This window comes from Hoplias malabaricus, chromosome 7 (assembly GCF_029633855.1).
Source record: "Hoplias malabaricus isolate fHopMal1 chromosome 7, fHopMal1.hap1, whole genome shotgun sequence".
In the NCBI taxonomy this organism is placed as follows: domain Eukaryota; kingdom Metazoa; phylum Chordata; class Actinopteri; order Characiformes; family Erythrinidae; genus Hoplias; species Hoplias malabaricus.
In genome coordinates this window covers 27,582,446-27,606,714 of record NC_089806.1, presented here as the reverse complement: position 1 = coordinate 27,606,714, position 24,269 = coordinate 27,582,446, and the positions used below count along the sequence as shown (strand labels likewise).

At 36.8% G+C, this 24,269-nt stretch overlaps 1 protein-coding gene across 6 annotated transcripts; it reads left to right on the top strand.

Annotated features, from left to right (window-relative positions):
* Positions 1 to 742: 742 nt before the first annotated feature.
* dnajc5ga (DnaJ (Hsp40) homolog, subfamily C, member 5 gamma a) lies at positions 743 to 20,571 on the top strand. 6 transcript variants are annotated; one of them, XM_066677496.1, is made up of 7 exons: positions 748 to 878; positions 6,332 to 6,465; positions 7,920 to 8,133; positions 8,916 to 9,075; positions 14,175 to 14,257; positions 16,516 to 16,555; positions 18,080 to 18,210. In XM_066677496.1, exons 2-5 carry the CDS (start codon positions 6,341 to 6,343, stop codon positions 14,252 to 14,254), a joined length of 579 nt encoding a protein of 192 aa, XP_066533593.1. In that variant the 5' UTR covers positions 748 to 878; positions 6,332 to 6,340; the 3' UTR covers positions 14,255 to 14,257; positions 16,516 to 16,555; positions 18,080 to 18,210. The 6 variants fall into 6 exon arrangements, with proteins under 6 accessions (XP_066533592.1, XP_066533593.1, XP_066533595.1 ...); XM_066677498.1 differs by lacking the exons at positions 14,175 to 14,257; positions 16,516 to 16,555 and adding an exon at positions 9,206 to 9,270 and having other exon boundaries at positions 18,080 to 20,571; XM_066677499.1 differs by lacking the exon at positions 14,175 to 14,257.
* The last annotated feature ends 3,698 nt before the right edge of the window (positions 20,572 to 24,269 follow it).

Sequence of the window (24,269 nt, the reverse complement as noted above, 5' to 3'; positions counted from 1 at the left end):
GAAGGGAGGCAAGTGAGGCACACAAGACACTCCCACTGCTTTTTTGTGGACTATGTATTTTTCAACTGCAAATTTGAAAAAATGAAACCTGTAGAATGTATTAATTTAACTTTATTGTGTATGTTCATGTATCACATTAAATCTTTTAGCATTAATGTGTCAATGCATTGTGACTAAAACTTTCACATATTAGTGAGACTTTACTCCCTTCTCCAATGCTGGGAAAGTTGTGTTTTTTTGTGTGTTTTGGTTCCTTCTGCATGCTGTGGCTGGGATTTATGACATTTTCAAGTTGAATATATAGATATTGAAATGGAAAATTGTTAGAGCTAACATCCATCTCTAATAAAATGTTTTTAATTATTATTTTCTTAAACTAACATTTAGTGACAGTATTTCAGAAAGTCCACAACAATGTTTATATGCATGCATGTTCTGTCAGATTTTATTTCGGAATACTGCTGTCCTTCATATTATATAAGAAAAAACATCAGGATGAATTGATCAATACAAATGCAACAACATTACTTGGATTCAGATCTTTTTACGTTTACTCCCATTGAAAGTTAAGAAGGGTTTTTTTGGAAATACATGTTTTTCAATGGACAGCGACGATATAAATATATCTAATGCACGGTATGTAAAGTCCCAACGGTATCCCGAAAGAGCCGATACAGTGAGTCTATTCAAATTAATGATTAAATGAGCCGACTCGTCTGTAATCGACTCAGCACCGTGTTCTCTTGCCGCTAAGCTCTCCAGAAGAAGACATGCAGGGTGAGAAATGAGGAAGTACGGGGAGAACATTTAAGGAACATTTCTGTTAAGTTCTCTATGATTCTGCTACAGACTGAAGCACTATTTCCCGCCGTTTCAAGGTGAGTCAAAGCCCCAAGTTCGATGCTAAGGAGTAATTTCAAAATTATCCCAGAGCGGTGGACAGGCCACTGAGGAGCCGGGCTAACACACTGCTAACCGCTAAGCTAAAGCTAGTGGGGTGTGTTTGAGGATGGATTAACACACACACACACCGCTCAGTAAAGAATGGTAAACTAGCGAACGAGGCTGGACTTCATATCGAATTCTCAGTTCCACCTTAAACGAACAGGTGCCCGAATGGAACCACTGTACCATTTTAAAGTGTAACGGGGAATTTAAATAAGAAAGCAAGTTTAGCTGCGGGTCCGCAGTGTATACTTTTCGTCCTTATTACACTACAGACTATGAGGGAAAATATTGTGTGTGTGTGTTTGTGTGTGTATACTATTTATAAGGACACACCAATGGGTAGTCTTCAACAATCTGTGTAAAATACATTTGGTATTCTGTAAAGAGCAATAAATACAGAGATGTATATAAATGTGGTATGGCACAAAAGGAATGCATCAAGAAACATAAAGTGATATTTTAACAGACAAAATGGAATTCTAATGGCACATAAACAACCAGCCTTGAAACATATGATTACAATTGATATTTGTCAACATTACACTACATTTTTACACTAAATCTATTAGGAAACCCATCCATTATCTTCTAGTTGTAATGAAATATGTTTTTGTGTACTTTAAGTACTAGCAGTAATCTAGCCCACCCCAGTAATGGTTTATAAGTATTTGCACTTGGCTTACATTGTGTGTTAAAGTACTGGTAGATTGAGTGATTCCATAAACATTGTAGCGTTGTTTGTTTCCTTTATATCTGCCCTGCATATTTGATCAATTTGTATCATTTACCTTCTTAATGACACTCCACCAAACACTCATAATTTAACTAGAGAGGGGCAGACAGTACCTTAACATGTGTAGAGCATGATTACCATAAGATCAGGATTGAGAAAGTTGCTTTAAGTCTTCTGCTGTGGTGTACATGTGTAGAATCGTTTGAGAATTGTAATTGAGAGTTCATCATAACCCATATAATTTGTTGTGTACTTTTCAGAGGTCTGGAGATTTGCATGCCTTGAGTGACAAGGAGAGCATAGTTCTTGTATTCAAATGTATGGATGATATGGGTAGGTTTAGAAGTGAGGTTCCTAAAGTATAAAGAAGAACAATTGTAAGACTGCAGTTTACAATGCCACATGTTGACAGAATTGCTTAGACCTGAATACTCTGTGAGGAAACATTCTGTCACTCAAAGAAGAGTTAGGCTAATAATTTGCTGGAGTTCAGTGTTTCCACAACTGTACTCTTTAACCTTGTTTAACTATGGGAATGGAGATAGGAAGCTTCAAGGTCTGATCTGGTCACATATGTTGTAATACTTGTGGTAAGAAGTGTGAACAGTATGTTGAGAAATATGTGACAAAATATCGACCACCTGTGTCCAATTGTAGCCACTCTCTACTCCAGAGATTTCAGTATGTGTGTGTGTGTGTGTGTATCACATTTTAATGAAGAATTACAAGTAATGTGCATAATACCTTATTCTAGCAGAGCTATCTTGCAGGTTGCTAAAAGACTCCTCGTGAATACATGCGCTGGTTCACTTACAGGAGGGTGAGAAGCTGAGGCAAAGGGGGGTAAATTTGCCTATGGCGTAGGTTCAAGGCAGAAGCATAAATTAGGCTTTAGGCTAACAATAAAGATCTCTCAGAAAAGGTCTAAGAGATTAACCCAGAAAATTCTACACTTTAGGCCCCCGCTCACAGAGACACGAAAACGAGCAATTACTGACAGCATCGCAGATTTCATTGCACTAGATATGAGGCCACTGAATATTATTGAGGGTGCAGGATTTAAAAAGTTAATGGAAACTTTGGAGCCAGGGTACATTGTCCCTAAAATACAAATTGTTATGCACTCAGTGATGGTAAAATATGATACAATAAAGGGTGTGGTTTTGAAGCTTATTAAGGACAGTGCTGCAAGTTTCACTACTGATATTTGGACGTCACAGCAAATGGAAGCTTGCAAGACAGTGACTGCCCGTTTTATTACAGATGACGTACATAACAACGCAACGAACGTGATTCTGTATTTAGACATGTTAACAGGTGATTTGTCCTGGGGAACTGTGAGAGGGCACACATTGCAATTGTGCATTAATGCATCCCTAAAAATGGACCCTGTCTGGACTTCAAAAAAGGTGCAAAAGCCACAACAGCACTAAAAGAAAAATAACTTCTGCAGAAAGTGGCTGAACACCAACTGATTCAAGATGTCCCAGGAATTCCACCTTCTGCATGTTTGAACATCTTGTGAAACAGAGATGGCCAATTACTGCAGTGCTGTCGGACTCCGGAACTAGCAAGAGGACTGACCGAGATTTAGATTTAACAACAGCTCAGTGGAGAATTGCAGAAGATATTGTTTCAATTTTGAAGCCCATGGTCACTCTGACAGTTACTGTCACAGGACATAAATGCTTTGTTGTCTGCCATTCTGCCCATGATCATCAATTTGAAGACACACCACCATCAACTGCACAAGGATGACACTGCCGCCACTAAAGCACTGAAGGGCAAGCTCACTGCAGAATTTGACAGGAGAGGTGGGAGCTGTTAGGAAGACTTCAAAGCAATATATATATATATGCGCCAGCTGAAGTTCTTGATCTGCGTTTAAAAAACTCTCATTGTTACACAAGGTTCAGTGTGACGAGGTATATGAAACGGTGGCAAATCTGGCCAAGAGTTGGTCTAAAAATAGTGAACCCAAAGACTACAGCATGGAGAAAAATTAGTCTCCTCCAAAAATGAAAAAGGATGACAAGGAGAAGGAGATAGCCATGGTGATGATGATGTCAGCTGATGAACAACAAGAAGAACTGTCACTAATTCAGAACGAAATGAAAACATACTTGCAGGACCAAACAAAAATTGATGCAGGGCCACTGAACTGGTGGAGGAGAAATGATGATTGCTATCCAAATATGTCCACAGCAGCCAAATGTGTACTCTGCATCCCTTCCACGTCCACACCATCAGAGCAAATATTCTCGCTAAATAAGTCAAGGCTAATTCATTAATTTATATAATAATAATAATAATAATAATAATAATAATAATAGTATGTTACGTTTATATAGTGCCCTTCTAATATCAACCAATAGGAAATGTTAGACTCAGTGACATCATTGATGGGCAGCCCTCTTATTATCATATAAGTGCTTAAAGCAAAGACTATATAGTTATAGAAATAAATGAATAAAAAATGAAAACATTCTCCAGAACACCACATGAAGGCTCTTGAAGTTTAGTATTTCCATTGTTTAGGCAGGTAACCTTGTGTTTGATGGCATTTTGAGCAGCTAAATATACCCTCAGTGTCCACTGAACATAACTGGACGTATGGATTCCCATTAATTAAGGGCTTTTTGGTTGGCAGTAACACAGTTTCAATATGCTAGGGGTAAATTTTACTCTGGCAGTTTGAGTCTTTCAATTAATTACACATTTTTGGCCTATCATGTCATATTGCCAAGAATATCATTATCACATTACAAAATACTTTATCAAGTTCAAGAACACACTATTGTAACAGACTAAATTTTATATTAATAATATTTTATTGACATTATATATGTTATATGTAATAATACATTACAAGTTTTTATTTAAAAATGCTTGTAACAGTTTCAAACATTCAGATGATGTGCTCAAATAAAATCTGTAAACATTTGCTTATTTTGTAAACAACATTAACTTAATAAGATTCAGATTTTGTATTAAAAATAATGTATTAAATAAATTTACCACACATCCAAAGTGCAGAAAATTTAGTGTGTGCATATGAACAGCAAACGTAAACATTTATATCAAATGTAACCTTAAAACTTCACAATAAATGACAAAACAAATACAGAATTGTTGATTTACTGAGTCCGTGTAGTTTATTCCTTCTGTTGTTATAGATATATATCTTACATAATACCATGGTTTATTTTACATATGATATTTTTTAACCAAACCTCCTCAACACTACTGTAGTCCCTCCATCGATACAATATGGCACAGCCTTACTATCAGGGTTTCCATAGACATTATTAATATATGCTAAACTTTATAACACGTTTGAGATACAGAAACCAAAATGGAAGACTACCTTCCTTAATTTAGCTCAGCTTTAAGACATAAACTAAAACATTTTGAAATTTATCAGTTAAGAACTGTTTTCTGGGAAGTGTATTTTTACTCCTTGCCTGTTTAATTGCTTAAATTGTGCACTAGGTGATGCACTGAATTAAAATGACTGAATAAATATCACTGTATTCATAGAGTATGATGTTTTAAAATGTGCCACAACTATGGTTTTTGTCTGTATGTCAAAATATGACTATTTTGAGGCATGCTGTGTATCATGAGGATGTCTTATATTGTTTAAATATCACCTAATACTACATGGAATGGCACGGTGGCACAGCAGGGTCCTGGGATTTGGGTTCAAGCTTTGTTCCGGGTGACTGTCTATAAAGAGTTTGGTGTGTTTTCCCCGTGTCCGTGTGGGTTTCCTCTGGATACTTGGTTTTCCACCCATGATCCAAAAACACACTTTGGTAGGTGGAATGGTGACTCAAAAGTATCCATAGGTGTAAGTGTGCTTTGCCCTGTAAAGGACTGGCACACCCCCCAGGGTGTGTTCCCGCCTTGCGTCCAGTGATTCTGGGTCGGTTCTAGACTGTGACCCGGAATTGGTAAGCAGAAACAGACAATGAATGAATAATGCTACATGTTATAAAGAAAATTATTAGGAGTGTTCATGATCCAATATCAAGTTCAGAAAAGTGTGTGTCATGAGATAAACTCTATATAATGTCTGTTGGTCTTCCAATACAAGCCTCAAGGAGAGGGTTGGGGTGTGTTGTGCATGTAGTCCACAACTGCTAACTGGAAGGAGTAATCTTTTGAGATCAGCAGAATGCAATAATCGTCTTTAGAGAGGGTATTTAAAGAGTGCATTGGCCCAGAGTCGCTCAGCCATTATTCTGTGCTCTAGTTTTCCCCCTTATAAATCTGTTTAGTGTCATGTTTAGGACTTAATTAATAGGATTAACTTTCTCCAAGGTTTTCTCAGTACACCTGCAGAAGAGTGAATTAAAATGGTTATAGCTTGCTATACCTACTGAGCCTTCAGAAAATATTAGGCTCGGTTGACTTGTGAGTATGGCGTAGCATGCCATACATGCTGCAAACAGAAGAAATAGATCTAGGATGGTAAATATTCCCACATGACTCAGTGGGTGTAGTACATACTTTGTGTCTGTCAGGACAAGCAATCATACATTTGTTTGCCTATAAAAAAATTAAAGAAACGTGCACAACTTCGAATTATAATTTTGAGAATTACTTACTGCGTTTTCTTAATATAATTTTCTTTTTACATTTCAGCAGTAAATTATGGCAGAACCCAGACAGGCCTCTGACAGGCCTCAGAGGAAGATGTCCACCTCAGGAGACAGTTTATATAAAGTCTTAGGACTAGAGAAAGGGGCTTCAGCAGAAGACATAAAAAGAGCATACAGGTAAGATATCTTACTACAGAGAATATACAAAGAATAATTAAAGCCTGAAACCTTGGGCTGGGCAATATGACCAAAAAGCTTATATCTCAGTATGCCTAAAAATGGCGATATACAATACGATATTATGAAAACCATAACAAAATATAATGTCAAAGTATTAGTGTTTATTTTTTAACACCAAAAAGAACATGCTGCATTATCTAACCATAATTATCAAACAGTATGTCTAAAAAAGAGTGATGATCAGGGTTTTTTTCCTTTCCCGAACCCGATGCAAGCCTTTAAATATTGCGTATCTCCCAATACTGTCCTGATCTGATACTTAGATTTTCCTAGATAGTACAGTTGCATGGTGCATACTTCAAGTAAACTCCCATTAAGAAACAACCTGCCTGCAACCAAAATTCTGCTCATTTTAGTTTATTTTATAAGAAAGTAAACAAGTGGTGTCTTCACAAACAGTTCATATACATAATTTAATATTATTTTTATTCTTATTATTTTATGTGATTTTTATGTATAAAGAATTACTTTGATTCTAATAGTCAGTCCATTTTTCTTGCCATCACAGATGTGTTGAGGGAAAAATCTAAATGTAGTTTCTTTGAGACACGGTGCTAAAATAAGATTTTTATGTATTTTATAATTTATTTTAAGCACTCACCTGTCTCTTGGCATTGCCAAAAAACCAACAAACCCCTGTAGATTGTGGCTCCATTGGCTGACATACTAAATGATGGACAGCTAAGTCTGGCTGCTGATTGGCTAAATAAAAGTGACGACCAATGAGAAGCGCATTCTCTATTTGGGAACTGTGGAGTATCTGCCCTTCCCTCCGGCTGAGGGAGAGCAACGTGTCTCAAACAAGTCATGTTCTTAACAGCGCTTTTTTTTTTTTTTTTTTTTTTTTGGAATTAAAGCTTCACCACTGGTTTCATTTTTGTACTTTGTTGACTTACTTACAGTTATCAGAGAGGTTGACTTGAGTACGCACTATAAATGTGCTGAGAACGGCTCCAGCAGCATACACGTGGTGTATGTGCACGCACATGCATAGGTGGGTGTGTTCGAAAGAGAAAAACAGCCTACATCAGAAGCCCATGCTTACATCATAGTTTCGTGATATAGCAAAGGTTTTTTTTTTTTTTTTTTTTTTTTTTTGTTATTGAATTAAAAAAAAAAAAAAAAAAAACATACCTTGCCCACCCCTACTGCAAGCCACTATTCAGACAGTATTTCAAGATATATGTTTTTTTAAAAAAACATTACACTATTTTTAGAATTAACTTATTTTGAGGTTCTGTTGGAAGAAAAGAATCGATTGTATTACACTAGCCAAGTAAACTGGACCTTGTGGGTCAAGTGTGCTCAAGCACTATATGGATGGCATAGTATAAGTACACCTTTAGAGAAATGTTGCATAAGGAAACTGAAATTTGCTCATTATTATGCAGGAAACTTGCCCTGAAATACCACCCAGACAAAAACCCAGACAATCCTGAAGCTGCTGAGAAGTTCAAAGAAATCAACAATGCCAACTCCATCCTCAATGATGAGACCAAGAGGAAGATTTATGATGAGTATGGTTCCATGGGCCTTTACGTCTCAGAACAGTTTGGAGAGGAGAGTGTCAAATACTACTTCCTCATGTCAAAGAAGTGGTTCAAGGTAAAAACTACATTTTAATTACTTGTGAAATCGTGAAATAGCAGCACAAATCATAACTGCTGTGAGTTGTTGTATGTTCATGTCTCGTAGGGATTGCAACTTGGGTTGTGTGTTTTGGGGCCGTGTAATGTATTATACCCAGTCATGTAGTGTGTGCCTGACATTTTTTTAGCCTACTTAAAACCTGTCAAAAACAGTTATGTAATGTGAGCTAAAAGTTGTGTAGACTATCCAAGGCACAACTGTGATGGAAGAGGATGGTTTTTCCCTGCCATGACATGATCTTTTTTTAATGTTTTAGAACTGAATAGAAAAAACATGCAAATGTTATCTGTAGTCAGCTTTGTTCTCAGAGACGGAGACGGTCAGCTTTTCATAACAGTCTGCCTTTCACATTGTCTGGAAGAGTGGCTTTGATCCAGGAGGAAAAATATCCTGCACTAGTCTTAATGTAGGTGGTGAGGTGATTGAGTTTAAGTGAAGGGCTTCACATCCCTTTGATCCTCATGGCTAACCCTCCACCTTGTTACATATTATAAACATATTAACCCCCCTTTCTTGTTCTGGCCACAGCATCTTTGATGCCAACTTGATGCACCTTTACACATTACATATGCTTTAAAGCCCATGTCAGTTAATGACCAGGACGTAATCTTAGTGGGAGGAAGCATTGAGCCAGCTGGCCCCTTTGGCCTGACGATAAGAGTGCACAGAGCAACCGATAGAGTTTTTGTCTTTGTGGAAAGATGATGGCTTACCTGGGTTCGGCATATGTTCTTCAGGCAATGGCGTTGTGCTGCACTCTTTTCACCTGCTGCTGCTGTTGCTGCTGCTGCTGCTTCTGCTGCGGGAAGTGCAAGCCTCCCGATGATGACGAGAACTACCAGTATGTGGACCCTGAAGATCTGGAGGCTCAGATCAAAGCTGAACAGGATGGGGGAGGTGAGTTGAAAAGACAGTTCACTTATTAGCCCACTGATTGGGGGACGTTTAGACAAATTAAAATAAAATAATAAAATTAAACCATAAAAGTCTTTTTTTTTTTTTTTTTCAAAATTTTCCTGGCTTGTAGTCTGCAGCGATGCTTCAACAAACATTTCAAGGTAGTGCAAGACATCACAGTAAACCCAATCAGAGGTAATTGCCAATGCAAATAAGTTTATGACTCCCACACTATGAATGTGTCTGCATTAGAATGTAGTGTATAAATTAAATACTCGTATGGGATTAAATCCAAAAATATATTGTCAGCCTTTTCCAGTACAAATCTAGTAATCCACTCTAATCCCTAGCTGCAGATATAAGAAATGTAAATTTTATTCAGTGAGGTAACTTGCTGCTGAGTCCCAAAATAAACCAAAAGGTTTCTCAACTCACTTCTATATTAAAAATATTTTCAATATTCCTGTAATTTATACCCAGAGCCAGTCCGATATTCCCTGGGGCCCTAAGCAAAGTTCTGATAAGGGGCCCTCCTACCTGAACTCTGTGAGCCACAATGTGATAATCTTTTTATTTTATTTTGACAGTTACAACCTTACAAACATAGCACATATAATATTACAATACTGTTGTGTCAGCTCTTTTAGGCTAATTCATACTGGCTTCCCCACATGTCCTTTAATATATATATATATTAATTATCTGAATACTCCATGAAAATAGTTTAATAAGATGTGTTATATGTATTGCCCAGTATGCACAACTAATGAAAATTCAGTTACATTCAGTTCAGTCTTAATCGTCAAATACATTCCACCTTAAGTTTTGATGTAACTAGGCTACAACTAAAAGTTGAGAGACTGGATAACCATTACCTTGATTTACAATGATACAGGAGTGTAATCACCCTTCATATACATTTATTGTCTCTAGACTCATCCTCACGGAGGTTACTCCTTCAAAGTTTCAGAGTTTCATTTCATGTTCAAGTTTCATTTCAATATGAATGCATTAAAAATGCAGATGTAGAGTTCAAGTTGTAGCACTTGAATTTAATTCCACTATTTAAGGTGGAAGTGAGAGACAAAATAATCAGCAGGCAAACAAGAAGCCAACACTAATTCTGTAACAACTGCAGCATTTAAGGTGGAATAGAAGGGGAAAAAAAGCTTGCGGCTTTGTGTCACAATAAATGGTGCAGCAGTTTCATCCAGGCACCTGTATCTGCTTCACTGTTTAAGGTGTAATGAAAACGTCAAATAAGCTGGTATTAGTGTGACTGTGTAAATATAGAGGTAGCATTTAATGTGGAAATGAACTTTGGACAACTCAGTTTAGCACTTGGATGTAACTACTTCACTGTTTAAAGTGGAATTATATTGTAAGGAATTTTTTGAGAGTGAGCTGGTGTATTTGGGGGAGTATGAGATACTATAAAACTAAGATTGTGTTCACTTTTCTACTTATTGCTAAAGTCTCGTTTCCTTTTTTTATTTTTTATTTATTTATTTATTTATCATATATATATTTTTTTATTTATTTTTTTTTCCCCTTTCTCCTCTCCATATCCTGAAGATAGTTTTGCTTCATCTTCGGAAAGATACACTAAAATGTGAGGGGGAGACAGCAGGGCATTCGTTAATTTGTAATTAAGCATGTGTATTGGGCGGTCCGACTCTGCTTATACCATGACCAGAAACTATGGGAATGGGTGAGAGAACCTGTCTGTGTTTAACATTTAATGCAAAGGCTTTTGGAGGCTCTGTCTTTCACTGTGAGAATATGCATCCTATTTATAATTTGTATTTGAATAACTTTTGTACAATTCCATCTGGATACAGATTAGGCAAATTTTCAGATATTCTTCATGTCACCATCTATTGTACAAACCGGATTCCAAAAAAGTTGGGACACTAAACAAATTGTGAATAAAAACTGAATGCAATGATGTGGAGATGGCAAATGTCAATATTTTTTCATAATAGAACATGGATGACAGATCAAAAGTTTAATCTGAGTAAATGTAACATTTTAAAGGAAAAATATGTTGATTCAAAATTTCACAGTGTCAACAAATCCCAAAAAAGTTGGGACAAGTAGCAATAAGTGGCTGGAAAAAGGAAATTGAGCATATAACGAAAAGCTGGAAGACCAATTAACACTAATTAGGTCAATTGACAACATGATTGGGTATAAAAAGAGCAATTCCACCATTGTTCCACCATCCACCATTGCAGAAAGATAGTGCAGCAATACCAGAATGGTGTTACCCAGCGTAAAATAGCAAAGACTTTTAAGTTATTATCATCAACCGTGCGTAACATCATCAAAAGATTCAGAGAATCTGGAACAATTGCTGTGCGTCAAGGCCGTAAAACTCTACTGGATGCTCGTGATCTCCGGGCCCTTAAACGTCACTGCACCTCAAACAGGAATGCCACTGTCAAGGAAATAACAGAATGGGCTCAGGAACACTTCCAGAAAGCATTGTTAGTGAACACAATCCACGGTGCCATCCGCCGTTGCCAGCTGAAACTCTACAGTGCAAAGAGGAAGCCATTTCTAAGCAAGCTCCACAAGCTCAGACATTTGCACTGGGCCAGTGGTCTTTAAAATGGAGTGTGGAAAAATGGAAGACTGTTCTGTGGTCAGATGAGTCACGATTTGAAGCTCTTTATGGAACACTGGGGCGCCATGTCATCCGGACCAGAGAGGAAAAGGATAACCCAAGTTGTTATCAACGCTCTGTTCAGAAGCCTGCATCACTGATGGTATGGGGTTGCATGAGTGCTTGTGGCATGGGCAGCTTGCATGTCTGGAAAGGCACCATTAATGCAGAGAACTATGTTCAGGTTCTAGAACAACATATGCTTCCATCTAGACGTCATCTCTTTCATTTTTCAACAAGATAATGCCAGACCACATTCTGCAGCAATCACAACATCATGGCTACGTAGGAGAAGGATCCGGGTACTGAAATGGCCAGACTGCAGTCCAGATCTTTCACCTATAGAGAACATTTGGCGCATCATAAAGAGGACGGTGTGACAAAGAAGGCCCAAGACGATTGAACAGTTAGAGGCCTGTATTAGACATGAATGGGAGAGCATTCCTATTTCTAAACTGGTCTCCTCTGTCCCCAGACGTTTGTTGAGTGTTGTAAGAAGAAGGGGGAATGCCACACAGTGGTAAAAAATGGCCTTGTCCCAACTTTTTTGGGATTTGTTGACACCATGAAATTTTGAAACAACATATTTTTTCCTTAAAATGAAACATTCTCTTAGTTTAAACTTTTGATAATATTAGATGTTGGCACCTCCACATCATTGCATTCAGTTTTTATTCACAATTTGTTTAGTGTACCAACTTTTTTGGAATCCTGTTTGTAGTTACAGATAATTTCATTTCTTGTTTTTAAGCCTGTGTGTGTGTGAGTAGTTCGCATAATTTTAAGTGGATCATTAAACAATGTCTGAGAGACATTTTCAAGAGGTTGAAATAAGAATCCTTTTCATATGTGTTTCTGTTTACCAGCATTTAACGATTAATGAAAATTTTCGTTTGAAGTTTACATCTTCTCCCCTGAGCCTCATGTATACCTTCAAGCTGTGGCCTGGTTGTTAGAGAACTGGGCCTGTATCCGGAAGGTTGCGGTTCAGTCATCAGAGCCGGCAGGCCCTTGAGCAAGACACCTAACCCCCAACTGCTCCGGGTGTGTGTGTGTGTATTTCAGTTTCACTGCACGGATTGGGTTAAATGCAGAGAACAAACTCCTCTGTGTGCAAGTACAGTTCTAATTGATTCAAACTTATGTAATTCTCGTGACAGACAAACTCGCACACATTCCTAAGCCACCCTGAACTCCATGTCAAACATGATATCTGAGTTTGCCAGGGCTTCTAGAGAATATGACATGCTCTGGTTTTTACCATATGTTTTACAGGTTTCCCATAGACAAGGAGTGTCCCCAGTTAACTGCAACTGAATTTCAGAATATAATTTATTTTTCCTTGGAAAAACTAAATTTAAACAGCCGATCATTGGGGGTAGCTACGTTATTCTCAATTGTTTATTTCTGTGTGAATTATTTGGAGTTTTTAACTCTAGAGTTACTACTGCATGAATATTCTGACCTAAAATCTGCAAATATTCAGGGTTTTTTTTTAAACAGATTACTTTACTTTAAATTATGGAATAAGCTTCACCTACATCCCTTCTATTAATGTTAGGACAACTATTAGGAAATTGGGTACCAATCCTCTCTTTGTAGGATTGATACATTGAAAAATTAGTCTCTGTTAACCTGCTGTTAAAAGTAATTATTCCTTACAGTTCTCTATTTGTAGTCAGTCCAAATGATTAAAAACAACAAAATTATAAAAAATGAGAAGATACTGCCCAAAGGCGCAAGTAATTTTTCCATTCTATATTAGCTAAATAATTTTGCGACTGACAGTACATATGTTCACGATCTGAAACCACTTCATGTTTTACCTGAAGCCTGGTTTACCCTGACATGTAGTATGAAGATGAATGAAGTGTAAAGTGAACCAGTAAACCTGCTAAGGACACATTTGTCCTTGGCCATCTCTCTCTCTGGTGGAGATGAGTCCTTAGCAGGTTTGTGTTTCATCCTGGCTATTATATCATGTACATGTAAACAGAAGTACAGGAACATTTTCTGATGACTAGGGACAGTGATTTGTGACATGTTGTTAGAAAATTTGTGGTTTGTCAAATAGAACCTAGACTGGTGTCTGACTGATGTATTGACAGGCTGCTAGAATGGTCTGATCTGATCAACGATAATATTAAAATGATTCTCCTTTTTTCTGCACTTGATCATTTTATCAGTTCAATTTACCCTATAGGTGCACTTTGTAGTTCTATAGTTACATACTGCAGTCCTGTAGATTTATCAGCATATTTTATTAACCACATTTTAACCCTGGTTAAAACATAGTGAAAGGGGGCTAACAGATTATGCAGAGCAACAAATGTACCACAGTCTATAATTGGAGCTGATAAAATAGAGTGCAGATAAAATAATATCCAATATGCTAATGAGGGTAAGTGTGATGTTTTCTTTCACTGGACAGGTGAAAAAATAATAATTGTTCAACCCATGCCAAGTCCAGGTCCAGAAAGCAGCAGTGATGCTCTGCAGGAGTCAAAATGACTTGTAAGACTGACTAGCCTGTTCAAATATCATCCCATCAGCATGAACTACCCACCTCTTTCACTACACACTCATTATACTAACCAGCTGCCTCTGTCATGTGATTTGTGATTTTTCAATATAAAAAAGGAATGCATTAAATAAATAACTTGGCACATTGCATTTTGAGCATGAATTGGACAATATGTTATGTGTTTTATATATATATATATATATATATTGGGATTGCATTTTCCCTTCTTAAGACTGAAATGTTTAATAAAAGATATTTAAATGTAAAATAACAGAATCGATGTTCAACACACTGAAATTATATTAGTAGCGTCTGTCGATTTTAAAAATATGATCACAGCAATTAACTTAAAATGATTGTACTTGCCTTCTCATGCATATGAAGTTGAGTGACATTCCATTCTTAATCTATATTGTCTAATATGATCTCGGCCCACCATTTGCAACTATAACAGTTAAAACTTATCTGGGAAGGCTTTCCACAAGGTTTCCACAGGAGTGTGTTTATTGGAAATTTTTTTACCATTCTTCTAGAAGTGGCATTTGTGAGGTCAGATACTAATGTTGGAAAAGAAGGCCTGGCTCACAGACTCTGCTCCAATTTATCCCAACAGTGTTCTGTTGGGTTGAGTTCAGGATTCTGTGCAGGCCAGTCAAGTTCTCACACCAAAATTTCATACCAAACTCCATCATCAATGGACCATGCTTTGTGCACTGGTGCACAGTAATTTCAGAACAGGATGGGCCCATCCCCAAACTGTTCTCACAAAGTTGGGAACATGAAATTGTCCAAAATGTCTTGGTATGCTGAAGTTGTAAGAGTTCCTTTCACTGGAAAAACCACCCCATATAATAATCCCCCCACCACCTAACTTTACACTTGGAACAATGCTGTCATACATCGTATCGTTCTCAGGACTGGCAATCCTCCTGGCAATCTCCACTTGTGATTTGGCACTCCAGAGAACTCATCTCCACTGCTCTAGAGTCGCACACTAACTTTGTTATAATACCACTGACATTGGAATATTTAGTAGCGGGCAGCACGGTGGTGGTGATTTAATGCGTTTATCTCTGCTTTTGTCCTGATTTAGACGGGTTTAACATCGAACAAGTGAAAGATCCAAAGTTCGTGTGTGATGGAATGCAACTATTTTTCTTCGCGGAAGGTTGATAAACATTTTCACTTTAAACTTTATCTTAAAACCTAATAATAAAAATCAATAACGAACTGTTATATAATCGCAATAATACATTTATACACATATTTCAGGATAACTACAATGTAATCTACCTTCTAGTGACGTATGTACACAATAATACACGAGAGGGAGTGCTATAACGTGAGACTTTGGCACTGGTCCACTGATCTTTGACCTCGTGCCTACGACCGTAGCACACCAGTGCCAATATCTCATATTATAGCACTCCCTCTCGTGTATTATTGTGTAAATACGTCACTAGAAGGTAGATTACAGTGTACTTACATTTTTAATAAATCTCTCTAGCATTAATTTCCTCCATTAAACTTTTATCCAATGCTAAAATTCTCCCTGAAACTTATACTCAGCACACTGAAGTTTCCATTCAAAAATCATCAAAACTATGTTGAGATAATATAAATTGAAAAAGAACAGTTTCCTCTACACATTTGGCCATGCATATCACAATACACATTTACCTCCCTGCAAAAAGTACAAGAAAGTACTTATCAATAAAAGTTACATTTATTTCTGTGATTATATATTTTTTAATCAATGGATACTACTTGTATATAATTCCATTGTGTCATCCATTCTTTCATTTTACATTTAATTTTGTTTGATTACGTACCAATTTGTTATTTTTATTAAAAATGTATTTTAACTAATAATAGTAAAACTAGTAAACGTTATATTGCCCTTCAGAGTTGCTTAAAGGTGCATTTTCGTGTGAGGCTCTCAAATTAGGTCTTTATATGCAACAGTAAGGTTTGGATCGTAATTGATGTGAGAGTTTCACACAGAGACACTGTTCTCCTGTCAAAGCAACCCATCTGTTGCTCCCAGTCATGCTCTGTTCATATCAACACCCTACTGCGTCCCTGATATCTCCTTGCTGTTTATGTTTTTCCCCGTATTTCCATCCATTTCCTTTGCCTTGGTCCTTGTATACATTTTCTGTGCATGTCTGAATTTATGTTTCATAATGGATTCATCACAAGGCCTCTTTGTTCTGTCCCATTGCTGCGTGTGGATTGTGTCCATTAGGGGGAAAATGAGCTGGATGAGCTGCATCAGGGAAAGGGAGGTAGGTTATTCATGACTCATTGGTCAAGGGCAAAAAGGAGCTGTGACATGAGCTCAAGAAAATAAATATGGCATACCCTGGTGTAATGTTCTTTCATTCCTGTGAGCCCAGAGTGTTTATCAGTAACCAAGCTGAATTTTTGCAGTGTAACTATTGTGACACATCTTAACACAATGCCCTAGTTTAGGACTTGTCTGAAACACCTAATGAGGTTCTGTTAATCAAGTATATAGACATGCCTACCTTGGCACATTGAAAAGTAAAGGTGTTGGTTCTGACTTTCTCAGTCGAACCCAGATATCAAACTGACCTCAGGTTGAAGTGTCTTAAATAAAAAAAGAAATATATATTTATTATTATTATTTTTTTTTTAAGATATACAGAAGGCTATGTGGGTATATCCCAAAATAATGCACTAAAAGCTAGAAAAAGAGCCATATAGGTGATAGCTCAATATAAATTGATTTGTTAGACATTAGACATAATGTGCAGTACCTGGGTGTACAAGCTGTTAAGGACCTACATTGTGTGGTACACAGGGACCCATTTGGGACAGAATCACAAACATATCTAGGTGCCCATGCATGCTGTTCACTTTATGGACAGATACAGGCCAATAACATATATGAATTTGAACAGTCAAAATGGCAAACTGAGCAAAAAACCTGAATTGATTGAGGATTGTAATGTTAACAGATCTTGACAGACAGGTGTATTACATAGATTAAAATTAATAACCTACATTGATAATCCACTCCAGATGGTCAGTAGAGATGCATCTCTTGTTTAACTGTTTTTAAGTTGTGTATCTTTTAAAGTTTTCTTTTATGTAACTCTGTAAATTTAGATGTAAATCAGATCCATTCCAGGTATAAGTACAGTACAGAGAAAAGAAAATAGACCAAAAAAAGTAATTTGCAAAGGCAGATTTATTTTTTAAACATTCCCCAATTTTTTAAATATTTTATTTGCATTTTCTTTTTTTATTCAGAAAAACTAAAATCAAGTCTCCCAAACAAAAATAGAAGCTTAAGGAAGGCCAAAAAAGACCACACAAAATACGGGAAAATGTTGTAATTGCTGTCTATAATTTTATAGTATGATTTAGTTTTCCATTTGTACCCTGCCATCGTGCATATTTGGGTGTTTTCTCTGCTCTAACCACTTCAAACACCCACTTCATTTTATGAAGGTTGTTTCTGTGTGATTTGTCTATCATATGTACACTGTCCCTTCTGCTATGTGGGCAGAATGATTTTTTTTTTTAACAAGTTTTAATGCTTTTGTTAACAGTAGTCCACAACATTTCTGATACTTGATTAATCTGTTGACAAGTGTAGAGTATGACTAAAACTGCAGTTACTTTGATACAAAAAATTTGATATAAATTTAATAACCCTTGATGAAGATGGTGATACAAAAATGTTCATGTAAAATCAGTTAATTTTTCAGTCCAGTTCTCCACAAAGGAAATGGTTGTGAAAGGCTGACTGACTTTTAATTCTTCCGGTTGCTGTTCTGCAGGCTCAGGTGCCCCTATTGTGACCCAGCCACATTCCACCATCAACACCACGGAGACCACCCACTTTGCAGCTAGCCAGCCCATGTACTCCACCCAGCAGTGAACTACCTGTTCACTCTGGGGGGATTCAGCGTGGGGTCCTCCAGAACATGGACAGGATTAAAGGGCACCTGCCTGTGGCCAGCATTGACTTTATGGGAAACAAATGGCAGTTTGCCAAAAGATGGGAACCTTCTGCCAAGCTCACTTCGATTATTCATCTTGGTCACTCATCCTAAAACTCCTCTTACTATGAGTCTGGTATCATTGGGAGGAAATAGGCTTAATTTCTTTTAGGGGGTGGTCAGTTCTGGGTCTATTATTATTATTATTATTTCTCTCTCTCTTTTTTTTAATTTTATATCAGTGCTGGAAATATCTTGTGTAAGTAGCATGGAATTAAAGGTTCACTTGGGTGCATGCACAGCAATACCTGCATGCCCTTAATATTCAGCAATTGCACACACTGTACATGCTCCCATACACCTTCTAGAACCTCAACCCCCCCACTCCCCCTCTCCCCAAATTAATCTAAGGGGCCACAAATATCCTGTTACTCTTGATTTTTTTTTTTTAAAAACTCTATCATCTAGGGGCTCTTTTCAAAACAGACATGGAGTCCTAGTCTGCAAAACTTAATTTTGTTCAACAAATTGCACCAGATCATTTTACGTTTGAATTTTAGGTTTTATCTCTTGCTTTTCTGCAAATGACAAGGCATTGATCTGCCACTCCATTCCGACCAAAGCCAAGATGCACATCTTTGGCTGAGGTGCAATGCCTAGTGCTCAAAACTTAATTGTTGCACACACCACTTGAAACTGCTGGTCAAAAATGTATGGATATGCACTTTTTTCTGAGCCGATTAAGTTTTTTCAGGAGGCACTTTAAAGTGATGCAATCCTTCTCAGAAACAACCAACTTAATTATTATTTATTTTTTATAATTATTATATTTTAATATCTGTTACAAAATATTGCAGTTAATGGACTGTAATGGGATCAGCTTGTAGTTTGGTGAATGCTATGCTAAATTGCATATTTGCTTTTGTTAGGTGTCCAGTTACATTAATGACATTAATGAGTTACATTAATATTTTTCAATGAGCTATTTATTTTAAACGAACACTGACTTTAGCTGATATACATTTGTCACATCTACAACTTTATATTTTTGTTACACTGTAAAAAGCAAACCTCAGCTTCCGAAACATAAAAGCTCAGAATATTGTGTGTAAATATTATTCATTTCATTTTTGTAATATGTGTTTGCCAATCCACATCATTTTAACTTGAAAGCCAAATTCTGTCCTTACTCATGTTCTTCACTATGTCCCAGAGGTTTAAATGTATCGTCATTCATTTTTATTTTCTTACCAAAACATAAAGTCATGTTTAAAAATTTCTGTGATTCTTTTGTAGGAATTGGAAAAAGATGCCAAATGATATATATATATATTTTAATTCCATTGCATTTCAAGGTTAATTTCTAGCTTGCTAAACTATGTGTATTATAATGGTAAAATAATAAGTTAAAACTATGACATATTCTCCATTATCGATTATGGACTAAATCAGTGTTTCCCAGTCCTGGTCCTCAATGGTTCCTGCAATACTCTTAACGCACTCATTTAAAAAACAAAAAGGATTTTTCTATTGACTGTCAGGTGTGCTGGCTAGAGGTGAATTGTTGGACAAGGTTAAGGAAAATCTGTTAAATTATTCTCTTTTATTTATATATCAACGTTTGGCACCAGCATCCACTACACTTGAAAATACCCAACAATTTAAAATGCTTTTAGACATTTTCTGGCCTTTTTCATTAGTGCACATGTGAGATGAGTTGTTGGATTAACAGATCTATTTATAAATATTGTGGTGCACTGCAGGAGTCAGAGTGTGTCTTCCTCACAGCAGCCATCACTTCTTTACCACATCTGGAAGACAACAAGGACCTCTTGTTGCATCCGTACGATCAAGGCTCTGACTTTGCTTTCTTTATGTAGCTGTTCAACATGATTCTTTTTCCTGTAATGTTTATTTATATTGTTTAACCTAAAGGAATTAAAAGATGGGGGATTTTTAAATGCCTGTTTTTTTTGCTGGTTCTTGATAACATTTGTCACCCATTTTGCAGAGAACCGAGAGATGCTAAACTAGCATTTTGATCTGTAAATAAATGTTCACTGTTTTACGGGTACATGCAATATATCAATGACATATCAGTAGGTTATTATCTAAAAAAAAATCTTGCGATGACACTGTTTGGATTTGACTGATCTTTAAACCAGTATTCGATGATATATATGTTGTACTCTGCCGTTCAGCCCCTTATGGACTGAGATATTTAACTGTGCACACATGCTTTGCATAATTTCGCCAGAAATGCATGACACTTGGGTTACCATACTCAATGCTAGACTTGGGAGCAGTGCATCTGTGTTCTCTGAAATAAAGGAGATCTATCCCACACGTTTAGGAATGAGTTGAAATGGATTTTGTGAGCCAGAAATAATCAACAAACATCAGCACCTGTTCTTGGGGTTGAATGGCTTTGAAATACCCGCAGCAGTACAGTGAGCATATTGCCACAAACAGAGACAAACTACATATTAATATTCTTTTAGTAGAGTGGTTCCATCTGTGTATGTGTATATACAGCTGTATGCTATAGTTGTGCTGATAAGCCGGTAATCAGATTAGCCCTTAGCAGGGCCTTAGTGTGGAGCAATGTCAGCTGTAATCAAGTGTGAGCCTGTCATAATAGCCATTTTTGTGCTTGATATATTGCTCCAGAAATTATTGTGATAAAATATATCTTCGTCATATTAAAATTATTTTATGCCACTGATATAATGATAATAGCTTAATAATGAAATTACACTCCGTCAAAGGACAATGAACTTTTAGCAAAACCTATTAAGGATATTTAGACATTGGATTTGGAATATAAAAACTTCCAATATTCTAAATAAACGAAAAAAAAAAGATATTAATTTACATCATTGTTAATAAACAAATCCATATAACATCACCAGAATAGAGAGAACAGAACAGAGTGAGAGGCTAAAATGTTGGTGACATTTTGTATTATGTAAACACAATGGGTGATATTGAGGTCAGCACAAATTATTGAGGTAATATTCATATATTGTAAGATAAGTCAATAATATAATTGTCACAGGCCTAGTTAAGGGCAACAACTGCAGGCTTTCTGTATGACTGGAATACCTTTGGATGATCAAATAGCCACAGCTGCTTGGTGTGTTCCAGAATGAATAACTAAAACTAATTTTTGTCTCAACTGATCTTAGATTTACTTATTGAATAAGAAATAAACATAAAACACTATCGTATGTAACCTCTTCGTGATATTTTCACACTAGAATTTCTTCTTTTATTTCTTCTCTTCACTAGGATATTTTATATTCATTCATTTATTCATTATATGTAACCAATTATCTAGTTCAGGGTGAGAACACACACTGGAGGGGGCATAATTTATATTATGAATGTAAAATAACATTGATACAAATAGGCACTCTGTGTATATCTTGGTTATTATTCACTGATTTTTTGTATACAAAATAGGCCTATGTATAATAGGCCTAATAATATTTAGATCTGGTGACTGTACAGGAGATGTTCAACTACTCAACTTTCATGAAACCAATCTTTCACCAGTCTTGCTGTGTGTATTGTTGCATTGTCATCCTGATACACGGCACCGCCTTCAGGATACAATGTTTGAACCATTGGATGCACATGATCCTCCAGAATGGTTCGGTAGTCCTTGGCAGTGACGTGCCCATCTAGCACAAGTATTGGGCCAAGGGAATGCCATGATATGGCAGCCCAAACCATCACTGATCCACCCCCATGCTTCACTCTGGGCATGCAACAGTCTGGGTGGTATGCTTCTTTGGGACTTCTCCACACTGTAACTCTCCAAGATATGGTGAAAACAGTAAAGGTGGACTCATCAGAGAACAATGCATGTTTCACATTGTCCACAGCCCAGGATTTGCGCTCCTTGCACCTTAGAAACCGACGTTTGGCATTGGCATGAGTGACCAAAGGTTTCGCTATAGCAGCACGGCCGTGTATATTGACCCTGTGGAACTCCCGACAGACAGTTCTGGTGGAAACAGGAGAGTGCATATTTAATTCTGCCGTGATTTGGGCAGCCGTGGTTTTATGTTTTTTGGATACAATCCAGGTTAGCACTCGAACATCTCTTTCAGACAGCTTCCTCTTGTGTGCACAGTTAATCCTGTTGGATGTATTTCGTCCTTCTTGGTGGTATGCTGACATTACCCTGGATAACGTGGCTCTTGATACATCACAAAGACTTGCTGTCTTGGTCACAGATGCGCCAGCAAGACGTGCACCAACAATTTGTCCTCTTTTGAACTCTGGTATGTCACTCATAATGTTGTATGCATTGCAATATTTTATAATATATATTTGAACCTTCAAACTCAGCTTTTACTGATGCAATGTGCAATTAATGAAGATTGGCCACCAGGCTGGTCCAATTTGGCCATGAAACCTCCCACACTACAATGACAGTTTCAGTTTCATTGTCCAACCCTTGTAAGTATATATATATATATATATATATATATATATATATATATAAACAAAAATAGATATGTTCTCTGTACTAAAGACCAAATGACCATCTAGACATATATCAACGGCATATGCTAAAGTCAACATCACTCATGGTACAGGGAGTGCATCAATGCACACAGCAGTAGCTGGACCTGCATATGTATGAATGTACCATAGATGTGAGGTGAATATTAGTATTTTATTGACACACAGGCTATTTTTGATGGGAAATCTTTTCCCTGGAATCAAGTCAAATTTCTCTGTATAGCGCTTTTTACAACCTGATGGTGTCACAACAGCTTTACAGAAATTGAGAATTAAAGCAAAATGTAAATTAATATCACCCGTGAGCAAGCCAAAGGTGACAAAACAGCACCAATATCACAGTTAACCATAATTCCCTATGTCCGTCTTTATCTAAGAGGTAAGGTTAATTTCTAAAAGCTACACTACACAAGTAAGTATTTTCAGCCTAGACTTAAAGACTGAGACTGTGCTTGAGTCCGGAACATTAACTGGAACAAAGTTGGCGGCCTTTATATGAAAATGCTCTTACCCCAGCTATAGTCTTTGGAATTTTTGGAACTAGCAGTAACCTGTGACCGTGAACGTGATGGTTTGTAAAAAGTAAAAAGTTCTTGCGAGTAATGAGGGGCAAGATTATGAAGGTATATAAAATAATTTTATAATCAATATGACATTTTATTGGAAGCCAGTACAAAACTGGTAGAACTGGGCTGATATGATCAAATAGTCTGGTTTTAGTTAGGACCCTGGCTGCAGCATTCTGAACTAGCTGAAGTTGATTTAGGTTTTTCCTGGAACATCTTAACATTGCCATGATTATTTCAGTATGACAATGTCAGGGCTCATTTGTGAATTATATATTAGCAAGGCTTTGTAGACACAGATTGTGTGCTTGCCTAAAATCTTATATCAAGACATTAATTAATTAATTCCTTTATTTATTGTCTGTAACTGCTTATCTAGGCTATCTAGGTCTGGAGCCAATTTGGAATTACTGGACACAAGATGGGAACACACCCTGGAGGGGGCACCAGTCCTTTGCAGGGTAACATACACTCGCACATTCACTCAAAACTCACAACTATGGCCACTAATTCTGAGTAGCCAATCCAGCTATCATGTTTTTTTGGTCCATGGGAGGAAACCAAAACATATAGTCAGAATGAGCAAAGTTTCCACTTTCAAAACAGCTAGTTACTATCCTCAGTTTCTGAACAATTAAAAGTGTAATTAAAAGGAAAAGGGATGTAACAAATTGGAAAATATGCCTCTGTCCCAATTTCTTTGGAATGTTTGGTAGGCATCAATTTCTATATTGGTTTATATATACAAAATACCATCAAGTGGGAAACCTGTGAAAACATTTTTCTTTGTACTTTTGGCATTTAAATTAATGTTCAGGAGAAGGAACAAATCACAGATTTTGTATTTATTGCGTTTTACACAAAAAAATCCCAACTTTTTCAAATGAGATTCATATTGATGGTTTATGTATTACTTTTGTATTATT